Here is a 20778-nt window from a genome sequence, read left to right on the forward strand (position 1 = left end):
TACGTGATGATAAAAATCATATTTATGCGATAGCATATGAATCGGATGCACACGACACCATGTGGACAGAATTGTCTTTTTCATTTCGGACTTTTCTCGTTAATTTCTCTACAACAAATACAGCACCTTTGCAGAAAACTTTTGTTCCACCACATCAAACTCTCCATCCTCCCGCTCCCTGTATACAGCTGGCTGATACAAACCTTGGCAGAAGACAAAAACATTTCAACATCAGCAGAATCAAATCATATGTGGAAAGACAGCAAGGGGATAAAATGAGTACAAGGCAAACAGACGGCTCACTGAACGCAGACGTTTAATTTAATTCAAGTCCAAAGCCTTCATGCTAGGCCATACCATGCTTCCACCTATAGCTTAACGAAGATTGTGGTTGTAACCAAAAACCAAGCTAACGCTGTTCGATTAAGGTAAAATTTTCAAACACAAACTGCATGCGAGATATGCACCACAGTGCATTGTAAGAATAAAAACTGAGCTGGGTGCACACCGAAACAAGTAGTTGCACAATAAGGTTCCCGTGTTTAGACAGTCAATAATGTAACAACCAACCAATAATTCTCAAACATTCACATGATAAAAATGCATCACTAAAAATGCATCATCACTATTACTGCAAGTAACTGGTTGGGCAACTGCTTCCCAAAACATGCACATTTAAGCAATTCAGTTACACACAATCAATGTGCAACGAATGTGTCAGGTGTGGACCCAGCTTTAAAGGGGTCTGAGTGCTCAAGTCTGTTTTACCCATGTACATCGCAAAGGACTTTTGAATAGTTAAACACAAAACTCCTTGAGAAAACATAACAAATCCAATGCAAGCTGTGAATGAAAATTCAAAACTTATTTTGCTGCACCACATGCAGATTACTAATTTGACAACCAACCAAATGATTTCATAGCGACAAGAGATAAAGTGATGTGTGCTTGGACTGATGCTGAGCCAAGAAACCAAAGCTCTCATAGTTCTGACCTAAACTACCATGGAAACAGTTTATACTGTTGCAGTAACGGCCATTAGGGGTAACGGGAGTAAGATGGACTAGTTATTTCATAAATACACATCTTGCATAAGTGTGTTATTTCAGTGTAGAATGATAGGATTATGTGTCGAAGTGTGTTCAGAACCACATTAAGTGTGACCCCTTCCTCCTGTGAAGCGTCTAACACCCACACCATTCTTCACGTATTAATCCTTTAAATCTCTGTTTTGTCATCTGTCTGTGTTTATTTTCATGGATCATTCCAGCTCTGCAAGCCAGGATCCCCCCACCCCAGACCCCCGAAACAAAGGCGAAAGGAAAGCTCCTTGTGACCATGCATAGAGGTAAGAGATGGGCCAGGGGATGACAATCACTTGAAGTCGCTTGAAGCCACTCGAAACCGTAGAGGCAACTAGAAGCTGCACGGTGAGTCAATGAGTGTGCAGCTACACACAGACATGAGATAATAAAAAGCCAAATGGCAGGGACACAAGATAGTACAACAAAATGAATGGAGTAATCGAGAGAATGGTACGAGATAGCAGAGAACAGTATGACGAAAGAGCGGTACGGGAGAGTTTCTCCAGGCGGGTGCTGCAGAGAGCCAGATGGCTCGTAAAAGCAAGCATGTTCCTCAAAGAGGTGTTATGGGGCCCAGGCGTGGCACAACCTTCTCTCTCTGATATATATATATATATATATATATATATATATATATATATATATATATATATATATATATATATATATATATATATATAACCATCATCATACACACACACACACACACACACACACACACACACACACACACACACACACACACACACACACACACACACACACACACACACACACACACACACACACCTCATCTGTTTATGCAAGATACTTGATAATGGATCATCGCATACTGATTGTTGTTTTATAATGAATAGATGTAGTGTGCTAGTTAACTGTGCAACAATATAATCTTTCCTTTATGTCACTCGGTTGGCAAGTTAAATTAAATAAAGCTGCCTTTGTTCAGGCACTAGATGAGTGCCAGTGAGACACAGGAATGCTTAATTCAAATTAATGAATGCTGAATAACATAATCATTAAAAAAAAAATTTTCCTGTGGAGTTCACCTCCAGGAATCACATGAACACAGGGCATTGTTATGTTGAAATGAAGTATACATTATGCAACAGTCGTGAAGGGGGAGGGCAGTGAAGCACTGAAAATATCTGATAAAGCTTTTTGATGATCGAGGAAAAACCATTGGAATTTGCATTTGAAACAAAGTTATGACCATGTCCTTGAAACGTTCTGTTTGTCTCTTATCAGAATGTGATTGGTCAACTGGCTTGTGTGCGAGTAGATCACCCTCCTCATTTCTCTTCCCTGTATAAGAAACTCTGTTTGGAACATCAAGCCAGAAAGAAATCACGTGGCATTGATTGCCTTTCTCCATGATCATGTATTAAATAAATGATTCAAATGTATTGACTGGAGTTACTCGAGTAAGGTTTTGAGTTTTCCACAACATGGGTAAGACCATGGCTGTTATAAAATTGGTGAAAAAAGCCCTTGTTAGGAGGTTTAAAATGGAATGGTTCTTCCCCGGTTGTCACTCAGCTGTCATCCCTTTAGATCAGGGGATCTCAACATGGGGATAATTACCCCCAAGGGGGTAATTTGGGATACCCAGGAGTGTAATGGAAGCTTTCTTTCAAATAATAATAAAATAATCTCGCTTTCAACACACACACCCCTATGGCAGATAATAAGACGGACATCAACATTTATATTGTTGCGATTTCGCGCCCGCCGGGGTGCGAACGGCCACGTAACTCGAATCGCGGCACGTCGCCCACCGGACGGACAATTCTGTCGTGACCCTCTCGGACTAACGCCGGGAGCTCGTCACAGGTGGGCCTTTCGGCCTCACCACGATCGTGCCAATCGGCCCCCCGCGTGGGAGAGGGTTGTTCGCCAAACTCAACCTACCTAAGTACCCACGCGGAGGGTAGACCGGGCGATCGCACCTCGCCGCAGGTCGACTCCGGACACGGGCCACTTAAGCAACCCGTTCCATACTATCAGGATAACCGAGCGGTGTTATCGTCAGCTTCGACGGTTCCGATTAATTATCGGGCATATTAAGCCCACTACCAACCCTTTACGTGAAGCAAGATGGAGATTCAATTAAAGAAAAGACGAAGCGAAACGGGAAAACAGTTCAAAATGATGCACATTTATTCCACGGCACACAGAAAGCACACATATACAATTAAAACAATTATGCACAAAAAGCAGGTGGAACAAAAGAAACAATGACGCAGAGATACTACCGAATACGCGTACACATGGCAACACTTACAGTTTTACTTCACCAGACTGGCGCCACACACACACGTTTACACAGAAACAAAAGAAAAGGGCCACCCTCAAAGACAAGGGGGCAGACGGGGCCTGTGGGCCAATATTTGCGCGGGACCTGAAAGAGCGGTCAGGCCCGCGAGACCGGGTGGATCCTTCCCGTGTCTTCGTGATGAGCCGCAAATGTGGCAGCGCGGCGGTGCCCCGACTTCGTGCTCCTTCGCAGGTTTCGTTGGCACTGCTTGGAGTGGGGTGGGAACGGGGCCCCCTTTTCGCACTATCTCAGCGCGGGGGAAAAAGGGGGGGGGGAATTGTTGATGCTCTGGGGAAAGAGGACAGCTGGCTTGCTTGGGTCCCGTGACGAGCGATTCCACCGCGACCTCGTCGCCGACCGCCGTCTTCCTTGCTTCGGACCCGAGCTCCTCGGTCTCTTCCCCAATTCTCCTCAGTCAACTGCAGCAAACCACCTGTACACCCTCGCCTCCCGACTCCACTCCGCACTCCAACCCGATTCTGCCCAAAACACTCTCCCCTCTTCTGAGGCCGACTCTGCCCAAACCGACTCTGCCGAGACCGACTCGACCCAAACCGACTCGACCAAAACTGACTCTACCCTGATTCGCCCCGCGCTAGGCGCTTTATAGGCCGGCAGGAGAACCCATATGCAAATTTCTGGATCAGAACGAGCTCGTGGGTGGAGCCACGCTCGCCCATTGGACGGAGAAAAAGGGGCGTGAGTCTCCCCTGATCCGAGAATTTGCATATCTCGATTCCACACCGACGCGCCTGGAGGCGGGGCCAAACCGCCCCGCGCTTGCTGATTGGACGGATCAGAAGTGGGCGTGTAGCATTCCTGATCCGAATTCTCCTCGGAAAGGCCGCATTTTGCACTCGCGGCTCAGCGCGCGTCCCGTACGAGCCCAGGACAGCCTGACGCTCGGTGCTCACAAGTGGTGCGGGAATGTCCGCAGAAGGAGAGAGGTAAAGGTGGTGGAGGGTTTATGGTGGTGGTTTATGGCCATGGTGGCGTTTGGAATGGCCGTGATGCGATGTTTGCGGGAGCGAGTTGTGAAGGTAAAGATCGTGGCTGTTGGCGTTGTTGTTGTGAAGCAGAGTTGTGGTTGGTGGTTGTTGTGTGATGGCGGTTGAGACGTGGTTCGTTCAAAATAAAGATAGAACAGAAAAACGGCTATCTCAAAGGGTCGCAGCCCGAATGAATCACATTTATTCCCTCTAAACAACGGGTTTGGGCTAACTACACATGTACTTACAGAACTATCTCACCTACGGGACCTGAATGGTGGTTTGCAAATTTCCTCAACCGCAACAATATTTAATTTAGGTTGTATTTAATCATTATATTTTAAGTATCTTTTTCTATCATTTAAATTTTATGTGTAATTCAATGGGGAAATTTTCCCAGCCTGAGCTTTTGTGAATTCTGGAGCAAGATGCTGCCAGTTTACCCAAAACCCAGTCACGTAGCTCTGAGAGTCATCGCATTTTCATTTCTGTCTCTGCTGGCAATAAAAACGAAAGCACAAAACAAATTGGAAAGCGAAGCAGATTTGCGATGCGCTTTGAATGGTAGTGCTGGTCAGGTCAGGACAGGTCAGGTATGGGGGCATGGACACAAACCGTTCAACCGTTCGTTGGACACAAAGTCCAACCAGCGATAGCCAAGGATTCTCGGAAGAGACTCAGTACCAAAGGAATTAAGTCTCCATCTCAGACCTCTGGTCAGAGTCCAAGTCTCACATCCACAGAGCAAGACTGACCTTTGGCTCACAGCCAGCAGAGACATGAATATCACTGCCAAGGTAAGCGAATCTCTCCGTGACCCCAACATCCTCAACACAAACAGGTACAGACAGGATAGCAGCATCCAAGATGTCATTGAAAGCCTGGATCTTAGTTTTGACACAGGAAACCCGTAATCCAAGCGGCTCAGACTCCTCATTCAGCACCTGGAGGGCCCCCAAAATGATATCTCGAGTCTCCGGAAAGATGACTGCATCATCTGCGAAATCAAGGTCAGAGATCTTGACATTCCCAAACGATGCACCACAGCTTGATCTCTCAGACATTCTCCACAGAATCCAGTCCATTCAAGTGGTGAAAAGTGTGGGGACCAGTACACACCCCTGACAAACTCCAGTAACAACAAGAAATAAGTTAGAGATGGTATCACTACATCTCACAGCACTGTCATTACCAGAGTAGAGTTCAGATATCAGATTGATCAGTTTTGGTGGCACCCCATGAAGACCAAGAATCCTCCAGAGGGCATCCCGATTCACTAAATCAAACGCTTTACAGAGATCAACGTAGGCTGCAAGCAGACCCTGCCGAAGCTCTCGTCTGTGTTCGGTGAGGATCTGAAGGGCAAGGATACGGTCAATCGTTGACCTCTTTGGTGTACCCTTGCCCGGCACTGAGAGCAGTATCACCCCTGGGTAGTTGTTGCATTGTTGGCAATCACCCTTCCCTTTCCAGAGAGGAACAACAAGGCCCCTCTTCCAGTCAGTTGGGATGATGCCTGTGTTCCAGGCAGAGCACAGAACTGCATGCAACGATCGAGTGCAGCATTTCCACCAGCCTTGAGAAGATGCCACAGATCCCAGGCGCTTTACATCATTTCAACCGGTTCACCGCAGCCACTTTTTCCACAAATGAAGGTGGACCACAGTTGATTCGAAGGTAAGCACAATATGGATTGTATCACCCCTGACATTCAACTCAACAGCTGATGGGTCAGCATGGCACAGCCACTCAAAGTAACCTGCCCAGCAGGCCTTCACTTCAGACTCCTCTGTCAAGAGCCCACCACCCTCTGCTCCAACTGCAGTACACTGAGGGACAGGCTTGGAGAAACGCAATGCGCAAATTCTCCTGTAAGCAGGATGAGAATCATTTGACCACAGTTGATGCTTTACCTCCTCACAGATTCCTCGCACATAGGCCTCCTTGTCCACCCTTAGCGCACGTACAGTTTTATGCCTCAGCTCCCTGAACAGCTCAGCTCTGCCATTCAGCCTGGCCCTGCAACTCTGGTCAATGGTATCCAGTGTCCCTTGACACACAAAATTCTTCTTCACCCTATGGTGAGTTCCAAAACATGTACAAGCAACATCAAGGACGGTGGGCTTGAAGGCACTCCACAACTCTTCAGGATCCCCCAAAGCACCCAGACTCCCTAAATCTCCACTTAGTCTTTTTGCAAACTCCTCAGCTACCCTCTCTTGTGAACATCCAGCCTAGGCTGGGATGGTACCATTCTCTTGGATTTAAGCTGAAACTTCAGAGTTGCTACAATAAGCCTGTCGTCAGTATTGACAAAATGAGTACTCCGGTAGACCCTGCAGTTCTGGATCATCCTCCAGCGACCATCAACGAGCACATGGTCAATCTCGTTTGCCACACTGCCAGCGTTGGAATTCCAACACGTCTCCTAACCAACCCTATCAGTTCCAGTCGATGCATTGAAATCCCCTAAGATGAGAAGTGGATCTCACCTGGGCACTGATCAACCACAGACTCGAGCGTGGCATAGAATGTGTCCTTCACGGTGAGATCACTCGCCTCACTCGGAGCATGTACAGAGACCAGGTTATCAACACCCAAGGAGTGACGAATCCTTCGTCTCATAATACGCTCAATGACTGGTGTTACCTCAAATATCATTGGAATCAGCTTATTGGACACAGCTGCAGCAACTCCTTGGGCATGGTAACTTTCAGAGCGACCAGATCAATGGTAGGTGTAAGCACCGCCATGATCTTGCCACGATCCAGTCTCCGAACCTCAGAGCGTACTACAATACTGATGCCTAAACGCTTGAGCTCAGATGATAACAGAGACAGGTGATCATCCTCTCTTTGGGATAGGACATTCCAGGCACCCACCTGAAGGGACTGCATCAGGTTAACCCAAGGAGACCACCGTCTGGTGGACGACACCTTAGCATCACCCCGACACACCCTACCACAATCTGACTCGGGAAGGTTACCCCATGGTTTGCCTCCCATCATCAAAGATTGAGGGTCCCGAAGGCTTTGCCCCAATCCCGTCATCCAGTGAGCTGCAACGAAAGGCAGCTGCACAGGTGGTACTCCCACGGAGTGGGTTTTCAGATTTTGTTTCTGCTTTTAGAATGTTTTGCGGAATAAAGGGTTTTACGGTGTCCGGAGTGCAAAACCTGCCACCAACCTCCTAATAAAAAGTAACCCAACTGCAGGAGGCCGTCCACAGACACAGTTGGGCACTAGATATGGATGGCCGCTGTCTCACAAGGAGCTCCTCCGCCCTTCGACAGGTTTTGTTCTTCATCCTGCTGGGTGTCCACATCATACACCTTCCTCACCAATAAACTTGGTGGGGGAGACAGTTTAATCGACAACCCGACCATGGAACTGGTTAGTACAGGTTTACGTGGTATCTGAAGCAAGTCACAGATCTAACCTGACCTGACCTGAGTGGTCATCACAAAAATTAAAAAAAATTTAAAAAGGGCAAGTTAAACCGCTTTTAAAATTAGCACTCCTTTACGTTATTAGGCCAGGTTTAGGTTTTGGCCAGGTCATGGGGTGAGCAGTGCCACTCCAGGTGGGTAATGGAAGTAAGTGGATTGAGAACCCCTGCTTTAAACAGATGAACAGGCTGCAGGCGACAGGACTCAGAGTTTTTGTACGTCTGGAACCAAAGTAAAGATCTGTTCAGTTGTCCCAGCAGACAACGTACGGCCCCAAGGTATTGAATATCCATCGCTAAATAGGTGACCAACCAGATGTAAGATTTGGCCGTGAGTCCACCTCCGCCGACCGTAACAATACTTTTGTAACTAGGAGCTTGTTCTGCCACTTACCATAAGGGACAAAAGGGCGATCTGTTGGAGGAATCAGAATGAAGTCTTTCCGTCCAGATATGACACAATAGAGGTTTTCATAGTGGTCCTTATGTACTGCAGCAGGAACACACTCAGTTTAAAAAGATGAATGTTGGGAACCCTCTGAAGCCTTTATCAGAATGATAAAAGGTGCAAAACTCACAGGAAGTAACAGCATTTTCTTCCCCCATCCAAAAATTAATGGCATCTGGCTTCTTCCCTGCACACCAATGCATACGATAAAGGGTGACGTGCAATTAATTAATTCCATTCCACAATAATCTTTCCATATTTTCTGTTAAGCTGCCAGTTTCAGACATGAACACTCCTTGGGTTGCGTTCACTCGATGCAAAATAATGACATTGAAAGCCAGTAACAATATGGACAGTTATAATCTTCTGTCCCCTCCAACTTCAATCAAGTGGTGATGTGAAATCCTCACCGAGAGCTTCTGAGGCCCAGCTAATCTCCAGTTCCACGTCTGCTGCAATCTCCGGGAATTCGCCGCACAGATTCGAACACTGCTTTTGGATGTAGAACACGCCATGTGGCTTCTCCTTTCCTTCCACGATGTCCAGGAAGCGACCAAATGGCATTGTTCTTTCTTCAGGCATGACAAAATGATCTTCAAATACAGCATCTGCATATCCATTTGGTGTCACTGCCACCGTCACCTCCTTATTGCCGAGCACCTCTCTATCAGTAGCACAGACAAGAATGTACAAGGAATCCTCAGACACAACTAAAGACGATTTTATCCATCTAATTATCCATTTGCACAATGTATTCCATTCGTTTATTTTAACTATTACCTGTATGTGAATTACATCATCTCACACATGGAATGGACAGACATGTGTTGGCAGGATAGCTCAATGGTGGCTTACTTGGCCCTTCAGTTATCGAGCTTGAGTTGAATTCCTCGCTTGAATACACACAGTCTTTATCGTGCTTGCATGCAGGGTTTTGCCTAAATAAGCACACAGTACTTCAGATGGGATGTTCAATGCTTGTCCCATCTGATAGCATTGGCTTATGGTGATTGACAATCCCACAGATCTTTGGGAAGAAGTAGGCTGATGTGTGTTGGTACACTGGCCAAGTTGTAAATGACTGCCCTGGTTGTGGGTTGCTTTTAGCAGCACCCTGTGATGGAGTTATGACCTGTCTAGCACAAAATTCTCATCCATAAGTAACGTCCATGACCGGTCAGTGGTGCCAATGAAACCGGAGGAGAATGACAGTCACAACAACATACTTATTTTCCTTCGACTTTAGCTATGTCCTATAGCATGGGGTCAACAGCTCAGGTGGCATGTAAGATTGACTGATTTTTCATGAACCAGCAATATACATTGGATCAAGCATTTCAATTATTTTGTGTTTTAATAATTTGAGTTCCCTTACAAGGAATTTCAACACAGGAGGAAGCCATTTGGCCCATCTAAACCTTGAAAACCTGTGATTTTACATTGAAAACTAGAAACCTGTGGTTTTTAGTTTAGGTGCTAGATTGAAAACCTGTGGTTTTTGTCTGTGCTCTATCCTTTTTACATGCTCAGCATCATGCAAGGAAGCAACACATACAATTTTTTAAGTTGTTGGTGTGACTCTGCTCGGGTCAGGTTCAAATAGCCACCCTCCCAGACTCAGAGCTGACACTCTAACCATTACGTCACTGGATGTTCATAGAAATAAAGAGAAATACATTACGACACTTCTTGTTGTTCTCCTCCTCTTCCCTTTATAAGGGGTGAGGTCCAATGGCACTGAGCTTCTGCCCTGCCTTGACCACGAGACTACTTCACCTCCCCCTGTCCTCAGCCAACTCCCTCCACTCTACAACCATCCCGACCTTAATCCCTCAATCTATTAGCTGTCTTTGCCATTCTCTCTTCCCTCATCTGCATGAAGTGTCCAGCCCATCTCAGCCAGCATTTCACCAATCTCCCCATCAAGCTCATCGGCACACCAATCTCCTCTCTCAGTTCATCCATCCTTCTTCTATCCACTCCCGCAATCCTCACGTAACAATCTTAAGCTCACAGTTTTCCCTACATAATTTAAATCAAGATGTCTCCTTCCCATTCACAGACCATGCTACAGGATACAATCCCACCTTTACTATGAAATTCCTCCATCTACCCCACAAACATAACAACATGCCTCAGGTCAAATTGGCTGTAAGCTGCAAGTATGCTATTGGAGATTGGGGGATCCTGTGCTTAATTGCATCATATTGATCACTGTTCTGCTTTTTTGTGCGATTTTATCATAATCAATTTTGATTTGGAACCAAAATCAAAACGAGGTGTTGTGAAAACAGGGTGTAATGTGCACAAATCCTCAATGGATGCGGATTTGAAAAAGGCATTGGTGCAGCTTGAAGCCGGATCAACATCTTGGAACACCTTACCAGTACCATAAAAGCAACCCATCACCACAATTATTGCACCTGACCTCGCTGTTTCAAAACTAGCCAGAACATGACGACAAACTGTTGTCTATAAAGCAGATCCACACTCGTCTTTTGTATAGGGATGTTGATGACCTGTACAAACCTTCCTATCCTCTTCACCACGACACACTCTCATTAGACAGTCTCCCACTTCTCCTTGTACTCCCATCCAACCCCACCAATCTCTTGACAACATTATGGTCCAATCTGCATCCACCATCCATCTCTTTGCTTGCAAGCCTCTCTTCCACCACCCACCACCCTGTCCGCCTGACATTCTCAATTTAATATACTTTCAACCAACTTCTCCATTACATGTTTCTCATTTGCAATCGCCTTTATTATCCCAATAAAATCAATCATATCTGCTCCTTTCACATCACACGTCCTTCCACCCCAATTGTTTTCATCACCTGGAAATCTTCACACTTCTTGCTGTCATCTGACATCTTTTGGACACACAAATAATGCTGGCATCACAAATGCTTCCAAAATTCTTTCTTTAGCTTTCTTAGAAATCTACCATTCACGTGATTCTCCAGGCTGAGATTATGTTCTGTAACTCCATCTTCACACTACCATTGTAACCCACGATACATTCAAAATGTGAATAACACCCAATTGCTTCTGCTCTGATTCTCTCAGGTCCATTCCTTTTCAAACTCCTGCACAATGCCGTTCCATTCCAGTGCTGTTGGGGCGTTGAACTGAGTGTCCAGTCTACGAGCATCAGTTGGTGAATGTTAAAGATCCCACGGTGTCTTTTGCGAAGAGCAGGTAAATTATCAGTAACTCCCTGAACAAATTACAAATTTCTACTCTGGCATCACAACAGCCAATCTTTCGCAGTAATGGTCAAACAGGCCAGCGGCTCGTTAGGTGCATCTAACCCCTTATGTGTACAAGACCACAAGCTTGGGCAGCTATGGGAGTAGATTGTCTTCTTGCAATGTGACAACACAATGGAACAGGGAAAGTGGTTGGCAGAGGGATTTATGGTTGCCTGTGTTTGCAATTCGCATTCACCAAATCTTATAGTTACAGTGGCAAATGTCCAGAACAACTGTGGTGAGGAAAGCAAGATGGGCACAAGAGATGATGTTGATGGCCAAGAATGTAAAAGGTGGAACAAAATTCCCAATGTTTTGTTTTTCAAGACGCATCCTGACAAATGACACTTCTCTTCTCTCTCTCTCATTCAGTCATTCAAACTCCTGGGTCTCATCATCAGCCATGATCTTTCTTGGGTGAAGCACATTTCTAAGTTGCCCACCAAAGCCAGCTGCCAACTGGGCATCCTCCATCATGCAATGTCTTTCCTTGGCACACCTTAACCCTCATCCATTGCTTAATGGAGTACTGCTCTCCCCTCTGGGGTGATGTCCCCACCTCACATCTTGCTCAGCTTGACGCCGTGGAAATTAAGGCCTAAAAGATCATTGGAATCTCTCGCAATGAAGCCGAGTCTTTGGGCCTATCACTTTTCCATCGCAGACAGGGTCTCTGTCTTTTTACCTCCTCATTTCTGGTCTTGCACATTTTGCTCTTTCCACACTTTCTCTCCCCCCCCCCCCACACCAAAGTATCTGCAGGACACATGTGGTTTACCATCCACTCCCTTCCGGTGAAACTACCTCAACCCAGGACCACTGCTTACCTCCACGCATTTTTTTCCTCTTTTTACCTACCTGTGGAACCAACTTTCACAATATCTTTAATCTCATTACTGCCTCAAGGCCTTCCAGAGCGCTGTTCCCCACCATCTTATATCATCCCAAATCCAAAACCACAATATTTTATACCCCCTTCAAACTCACCCCCCACCCCCACCCCCTACAAGTCTACCTCCATCCAAATTTGCAGTTTTTCCTTCCTGAGAGTTTGCTTCTGTGTCCATCTTGTCCACCCCATGCATCCTACACTACCCCTCATTCCTCCAAAGGAAGACATCACTTATTTGTCCAAGTGTCCCTCCATTTTGGCCCTCAACCATGCCATTGATGTTTCCCCCTCTTTCTACTGTTCTTTTGTTGTGTTGGGTCGTTGTCCATTCTGTTCTAGTTCTTCGACGAGCCTCAGCTTTGTATACAAATAAAAGGCAAAAGCAAAGAACCCAATGTAACCCATGGGGCTTCCTTGGCAGCACTGAACCTGCCTTCGGGTCAAACACCAGGAAAAGAGAGAGAAAGATACAAGAGTACAGTGTATGCATGGAGACATTTTGCATTTGAGATCTTCCTTTGCGACAGCGAGTCTTTGGAAATATTTTACTTCATTCTTCCATGTTCAACTTCTCTCAAAATACTTAATGGCAGCCCAGAGGAATTTCATCGACAGAGACCTGACCTCGCAAGATTATCCCAATCTCCTTGGATGCTATTCCTCCGTCAGCGAGACTGCCCTTTTGAGCCAAATTGATACTTGCTGAGAATCATTTGTCTCAACAGAAATTTGTCTGAAATGGCAATTTATTTAATAGCAAGACAATATTAACAGAAATTTTCTTAAAAGTAGTTTAGTGTGGTCAATAGTGTGTCAGAAACGTGCAGAAAACGAGTAATATATGGAGATGAGCTTTACGAAGTTCACATCAATACACGTATCATGCAAGGATACCGGAAGTACGAGGATGTCCACCGGGAGAGGGCTGGCCAGTGGGAGATGGCATCGGATATGACAACTGGCCGGTTTGGGGACACCCAGTCCCGCAGGAAGACCAGAGGACTCGGAGGCCGAGTCAAGTGTGGAACTCCATTCCCAAGGGACAGATCTGCAAAGATCAATGCACATCTAAAACCGTCAATCAATGCACATGTGACATATTCAGAAACCTGACGACTAGAACCATTTCATCCTTTGTAAAGTCATTCAGACACAAATGAAGACTATTTGTATTTGACCCATCATAGAGCTGAAAAGATAGCTCAAAGGTAGCAAACTCACCTTGGCTCAAAGGTTTGCTACCTCTGAGTTATCCTTTCATCTCTACAATGGGCCGGTCTTTATTTATGAGACTAAACTGCCATCCTGGTAATTCACAGGCAGGGTACTACACCATTGAACATGGTTTTCTTTAAGAGAGGATGTTCAGCCAATTGTTCCACCTGCTAGCAATTGCTGGTGGAGATTACAAATCCCAATGTAACTTCAGAAAAGTGGGGACGTTGTGTCGGTACCCATGGGAAGTGGGGCAGAGGGGGAGGATGCTGGAAAGTTGCATCTTCATCAACCCCAGAAAAGATTCAATCGTGCAGGTCCATCATCATAGGTGTCCCATGACCATACCGCAGCATCCAAACCTCCAAGTAATACGATTTATACAGTAAACCCGCAAGAATGTGGGATGGGAACTGGCAGATAGTCGTGGAACATTTAATAAAACATGTCGAAACTAAATCTAGAAGGGGCAGCCGACTTTAAGGGCACACTTTAAAGGATGGCGTGCTCTGCGATGCAGCACCACCTGAAAGCACAAAATCAAGTTGTTTTTTTAAAATCCATTTCCAGGTCTATCGGTGATTGGACCCAAAATGAAACGGCTAAATGGTCAGCATGACGGCACAAAATGAGCTATCCCAACGAACTGTGTCAATTACTTCAGTGCCGGCTTGTGCAGCTTATTTCGATGTTTCATTGTGTGCTCCAATTAAATTTTAATTTGAGGGTCACAAATGTTACAATGTCCATGATCCCAGGTCGATGATCAATATATTTGGACGATGCCTACCTCTGGCTTCCACAGCCAGGGCACGCAAGGCCCCCGGTAGGTCATGCTCACGCTGCATCCCCACGTTGTGATTCAAGGCTCCGCCCACATTCTGCACTTCCTGTGTTTGTGACGTTTCGCTTGTGTCGAGGGTCGTGGTTGTCGACTCATTCGCCTTTGATAAAATGGTAAAATATAAATAACAAATCCATTATCATGCAGGAGCCCAATTCTTTACTTAGCGGCAAATACACAGACCAACCAGAGTTACTTGTGCCACACACCGCCTTAATTGTGCACCATTTTAAAAATTTCTGCTTATTGGAATAGAACGATGGACATTCTCGGAGAATCATATGACATATAGTATAATATATATATATATATATATATATATATATATATATATATATATATATATATATATATACATATATATACATATATATATATATATATATATATATATATATATATATATATATATATATATATATATATATATATATATATATATATACATATATATACATATACACATATACATATATATACATATACATATATATACATATATATACATATATACATACATATATATATATATATATATATATATATATATATATATATATATATATATATATATATATATATATTCCTTACAAAGAACTTCGATGCAGAACATTACCATGAAGCTCATCGAAATATGCGCTGTGATAACCAAATATCAACCTATATGGTTGTTTGTCCACGTTTTATCTTTTTAAACGCTGAACGTCAAGCAAGGAAGCAGCACGTACCATTTTAAAAATCTTTGGTTTGACTCATTTGGAGTATGAATCGCCCACTCTTCATAAACATCACCACCCACTGAGACTCATGGTGTTACAGGCTAAACGCACAGGATTTTAGCTCTTATACGAGCCTCGACATTGTATTAAAAAACAAGAAAAAAAAGGATTGTATATTCAGATGACCTGTTACACACCATTGCAGAGGTTCAAATGATGCGGCGGAGTGTCCCAATTGCCATGTTGCCGAGTGAATATCAAGGATGGCGTAAATTCACACGACATGTTACATGCCAAATTCTCGAGATGATCAGAGATTCACATGAGCCATGATGAGTTACATGCCAAATCCTCGAGATGAACAGAGATTCACATGAGCCATGATGCATTACATGCCAAATCCTAGAGATGAACAGAGATTCACATGAGCCATGATGCATTACATGCCAAATCCTCGAGATGAGCAGAGATTCACACGAGCCATAATGCATTACATGCCAAATCCTCGATATGAGCAGAGATTCACATGAGCCATGACGCATTACATGCCAAATCCTCAAGATGGGCAGAAATTCACATGGGCCATGATGCATTACATGCCAAATCAAGATTGGAAGAGATTCACATGAGCCATGATGCATTACATGCCAAATCCTCAAGATGGGCAGAGATTCACATGAGCCATGATGCATTACACACCAAATCCTCAGGATGGACAGAGATTAGCACAACGGGTTGCATGGCAAACTCCCAGGATTGGTTTACCCGATGTGTGGCAGTGTCCCAAACCATGCTGCACTCCAAACACACGATGGTGGGGATTCACTTGACGTGTATGTGTGAATTAAGGAAAGGAGAAAGACGTTTTGTATCCCACTGATAAACCACATCTGAATCCGGACCTGAACCAAAATATAATTGGCTTGTTCTTGTCACTCACCCAACTCTGCATCCACCGAGTTTTTTTCAATACTTGTCCAGAACATTTTTGAAACAGTATCGTGCTATTTGTAGTTTTGGGCACACGTCTCACTGGTGAAGAATCACTTTAAAAATAAAAATTATTGGATCCGGATCCATATTCGAATCACCAAAATCGAATCACTTCGTCCTCGTCACACACCCAACCTGTCCACCAAGTTTCGTCTGAATCCGTACACAACTTTGAGATATCTTGCTATATACTGTATCACTGTTGGGCCTTTCAAAGGTGAAGAATCATTTTTAAAATTATAGCATCCAGATCAGGATCTTCACCAAAATCCAATCAATTCATCCTCTTCACATGCCCAACCACCTCACAAAATCTCAGCAACTTTTTGATATATCATGCACACAAACAGACATCCAGACAGGGGCAAAAACATAACCTCCATCCCCTTTTTGTGGCGGAGGTAATAATTTTGGAATGCAAGGGAAATGGGAACAAGAAGAGTGTAGACGACAGAGTTCAGGTTCCAAAAAATGCCGTCGAAGAGCTTCCGATTGAGCCTCAGGGAAGGCAGTGGTGTTGCAGGGCAATTTGGGGGGGGGGTGCAAAATGTCCCCATCCGCCAGTGGTCCGTAAGCTGCCAAGGTCCAGGCCTTCACTTCAGTGTGGCTCGATCACTTCCTCGTTCAGGTCTGAGCAAGTTCAAGATGTGGGTCGCACTCTACCCAAACAATTGATCGAGCTGCTGCACGAAAAAGTGCGAGATCTAACTTTTTGTTCTTCCTTTCATCTCCCTGGTCCTGGCCCAAATCCACGAACACTCAAAAATGTGCTTGTGGAAACACAGTGTTACATTTCCCTTTTTCCCATCTGCATCTGTGCGTGTCTGTACGTGTTACGTACAAGTATATGGTAAATCCAATAATTAGTGTTTCTTGTGTGAAGCTTTGTTGCTCTGCATAGCAAATCTGAATCATGACGTGTATGGGTAATTTAAACTTCATCGTTCATAAAAGCGGTTCCAGTTCCTTCTTTAATACCAATCTTTGTGAAGGTTCGTGGTCAGCACACATTAATGAATCCAGGGACAGGCTGTACTTACCGAAATGCAATAAAAACAAAGACCAGAGCATTTCCACAGAACCCCAAGAGTACTGCAGGGTTCAACTCTTTTCATCCAGGTTCAATCTGTCCATTCTGATCCATTCATGCAAATGTCAAATGCTGTCCCAGCCAGACTCGGGCATCTTCTAATGGCCAATGAATAGCTCTGGCCAAACATGACTGAAATCTTACAATTTGGAAACAATTTCCACCTGAGATTTCGTTTTGTTTCAAATGTTATTTTTCATTCCTCCTTCATAATTCAGTTAGTTTTGCATAGTTGCAACTGAACTTTTTGTGGCAGCAACATATTCAGGACATATTCTGGTGCTGACGGAGTCCAACAGGATGGTGCAGAGCTCGTGCACTCATCTTCGAGCTATCTCGTCTGGGTTCTATTCTTAAGCAGATTATAAACCGTCTGATTGGTGCGTTAGTGGACAGGGTGCTGCATCACAAAGTGCTCCATTTCTTGGATGGATGTTAAACTGGGTTTCCGTCTACTAGCATTAGTTGGTGGACATCAAAGGTCCCACGATGCCTTTCACAAAGAGCTGAAGACGAGTTATTGCTGGCATCCTGAATGAATTACCCCCAAAAGAAGGTGGGCCTAATTAGGCCCATAAAAGTAAAAGGATGTTCTGTTATGTCTGGTGTTGGCTCAAAGGTTAGGGTGGTGGGCTTGGGATCCTATGATCCTGAGTTCAAACCCCACTCGGCTGTTGAATCAATACCAGGTAGGGTTGACTCCGCCTGTTATCCTTCAGAGGTCAGCAAAATGAGTGCCAGCATGCTGGTCGGACAGTGCCAGTCGGAGTGGGGACCTGTCCAAGATTGCGTCCAATAGCCAAGGAGACCGCTTCGGCAACACCAGCGCTCTGCACAGAGTATGGTTCCGATGGATGGATGGATGGATGGATGGATGTTTTGTTGCACTCGTTTGGATCTTTTTTTATATTTTTAAACAACTGACAAGGCATTTTATTGTGCAGGTTGTCCAATTTGGGTTCCATTTTGGACAGAATAGGATCAAACTGCAACCCATTTACATAAGCTGTGCAGGAACAGTATTCCTTTCCGAGTGTGCAATCCTTTAAAAACGGAATTAAAATATTTTTCCACATTAAAAAAAACAAAACATCCTTTTTACGACTCACTCCATAAGGACAGAGTCTTATTGGAAACTGCCCATGAAAAAGCTGAACAATGAAATTGTCTTTACCGATAAGGCCAAAGTACCCAATTCCTCGTTTTTTTAATCCCTCCCTTTCCCCTGCCCCCCCCCACTCCCCCTTGCTCTCTTGCTAGTTCAGAATTTCAGTTAATTTGACACAAACATTAAAACTGGACCCAACAGAATCGGGGCCACATTACTCAAAAACGATGCTTCAGCCTCAACTTCTCCATCTCAATCTGGCTCTTCGATGGGCATTTCTCACATAGTCTCCCACCTTAATTTTGGAAAGCCGCAAAGGGCACCCCGATACACACAAAGGGTTCCAAGTGTGATAAACTCAAGTACAGACCTGTCAAACGACCCTCAGAAAACCACACTGAGTTCTCCTCCCCCATGTCCAAGCTGGATGCTCACTTTAATTTCTTAATCTCTCAATTCTCTCATTTGTGGAACTCATGTCTACCACCTCGTGCTCTTCCCTCAAGCCTTGAAGGATCGCCACCTCCAGTCTTTATGCCAATACAGTACCTACTGCTGCTCCCTTCTACTCTCACAGAATGCTTCCCCCCCCCACCTTCCCACTTCAATCGTTCATTCTCCGTATTCCATTCCTACCACTCGATTAATTGTTTGTGATGTTGTGAGTCTCTGTCTGCATGTTCCCCCTGTAAAGCTGTTGTTCTCGCTTGTTTAACTCCTCCATGAGTCGAGATTTCTGTATTAAAAACAGAGTTATAAACTGGAGGGGCAAACATGAAAACACAAAAGCAATGATGAAAAAAAAATTACTTTACTTGTGTTAGCGTCACATTGAACATGCAGACTGTACACGAGTACAAAACATACATATACATGCACATAAGCATTATAAAATAGAATTCCGTCCTGCTTACCATTATATTCATCACTCAGAAGACACAGAAACTCCTGGTTTTATAAATAAAGTTGTAGTTGTTCAATTATGGCCCTCAAGTCACCGTTGCATATCGTGAACAGTTAGCTACTACCTGTGTTATTTGGAATAATGTACATAAGAGTGCCTTCAAAACTCTCAGCTCTTCTTCACTCCTGTGCACGGAACAACACAATACTGATAGAGGAGAACAATAAAAACTTGTAAACGCAAAACCCATTTTGGGTGGAAAAGAAACCTGGCAATTGTAATGACTTTCCTAGCAGCCCTCGTTAAGCTTTTGATTTTCACTCTTCCAAAACCTGGCACACATTTACAAAACGACTGCTCGTCGTAATCCATCCATTACAAGGATCGACAATGGGATAAAAATTAAAAAGCAGGCTTCCCATCATCGCAGACGATAACACTGTTTTTACACAAACTTCCGACAGCAAGACGTTTCTCCAACTGCAGGGCTGGAATATCATAGCAAAGTCTCAAAAAAATGTTTTGTGTTTCTTTTAAAAACAATAATAAAGTCAAGAACAGTCATAAATCATCATCTTTGAACCGAACTACGTATTCAGATTATTAAAACCAATTAAAGCTGAGCAAATCTAGAACGTAGTTATCATTGAATCTTCAATGCAAACAAAATGTACACATACGCACACAAACACAATTAAATTAAAATAATTAGTTTGGCGAAATTACAAACTATTGCACGTAACATTGAAATAAGGTTGGAGGTGGAGAAACGAGACCGACACAAATGTTGAGAACTACATTAGATGGAGATTCATTGCAACATATTCAACCGTTTCATCATCGGAGCTAATTGTGACGTACAGGAGTCGTACAGCAAACGTTATCAGGTGTGGCAGAGCCACCCATTCTGTGATCACTGCCAAGGTCGTTTTTGAGTATGGCTTTTCGACCGAGGATCGAAACTGGGAATGAATGACGCTTCTTGGAAGGTGAGCGAATCAGAAACCGATTAAACTTCGCTTGAGCAAAGAGTTGCAGGGACAACAATATCCCCACCCTCTCCCACAACCCCATACCCTCACCCCCACAGCAGCATGGACACATTTAGAATGAGATGTTGAACAGCATAATAATATTAAGAAGAGAAATATCCAGCCATATACCCATGCAATTAGATTAAAATATGAGCTATAATGCACATCATGGTATCCTTCATTAGTTGGTAAAATTTTGGCTTGGGGGTGGGGGAAGGAGGGGAGGGGAGAGGTTGGTGGGAGTCTTTACCAAAAAGTTGAGTACGGAACAAAGGGTGGCCTTGCCAGAGGCAGCTGGTTATGTTGGACACAGCACTAGAGGGGAAAGGAGGGGGGGGGGGTTGAGAGAGGAAAGGGAAGAAACAATGAGATCAATGATCAGAAATTATATATTTTTAAAATTAAAAGGAGAATGAATGGAAAGAAGCCACGTGGTA

General features: G+C 44.2%; 1 protein-coding gene across 8 annotated transcripts in view; it reads right to left on the reverse strand.

Annotated features, from left to right (window-relative positions):
* JMJD7 (jumonji domain containing 7) overlaps nt 1-20778 on the reverse strand; it is an 82032-nt gene that overhangs the window by 16780 nt on the left and 44474 nt on the right. For 5 of the 8 annotated variants that reach the window (XM_085894427.1, XM_085894425.1, XM_085894422.1 and 2 more), the window contains one exon: nt 19199-20656. In XM_085894427.1, the coding sequence (XP_085750553.1) occupies nt 20640-20656 (17 nt within the window). In that variant the 3' untranslated portion in view covers nt 19199-20639. Of the gene's footprint in view, nt 1-126; nt 204-8232; nt 8329-8416; nt 8474-8696; nt 8951-13328; nt 13483-14439; nt 14594-19198; nt 20657-20778 lie in introns of those variants that run through there. The other 3 variants (XM_085894424.1, XM_085894426.1, XM_085894421.1) reach the window with 2 other exon arrangements.

This window comes from Eptatretus burgeri, chromosome 9, assembly GCF_056783735.1.
Source record: "Eptatretus burgeri isolate ZD-2024b chromosome 9, Ebu_testis_v1, whole genome shotgun sequence".
In the NCBI taxonomy this organism is placed as follows: Eukaryota; Metazoa; Chordata; class Myxini; order Myxiniformes; family Myxinidae; genus Eptatretus; species Eptatretus burgeri.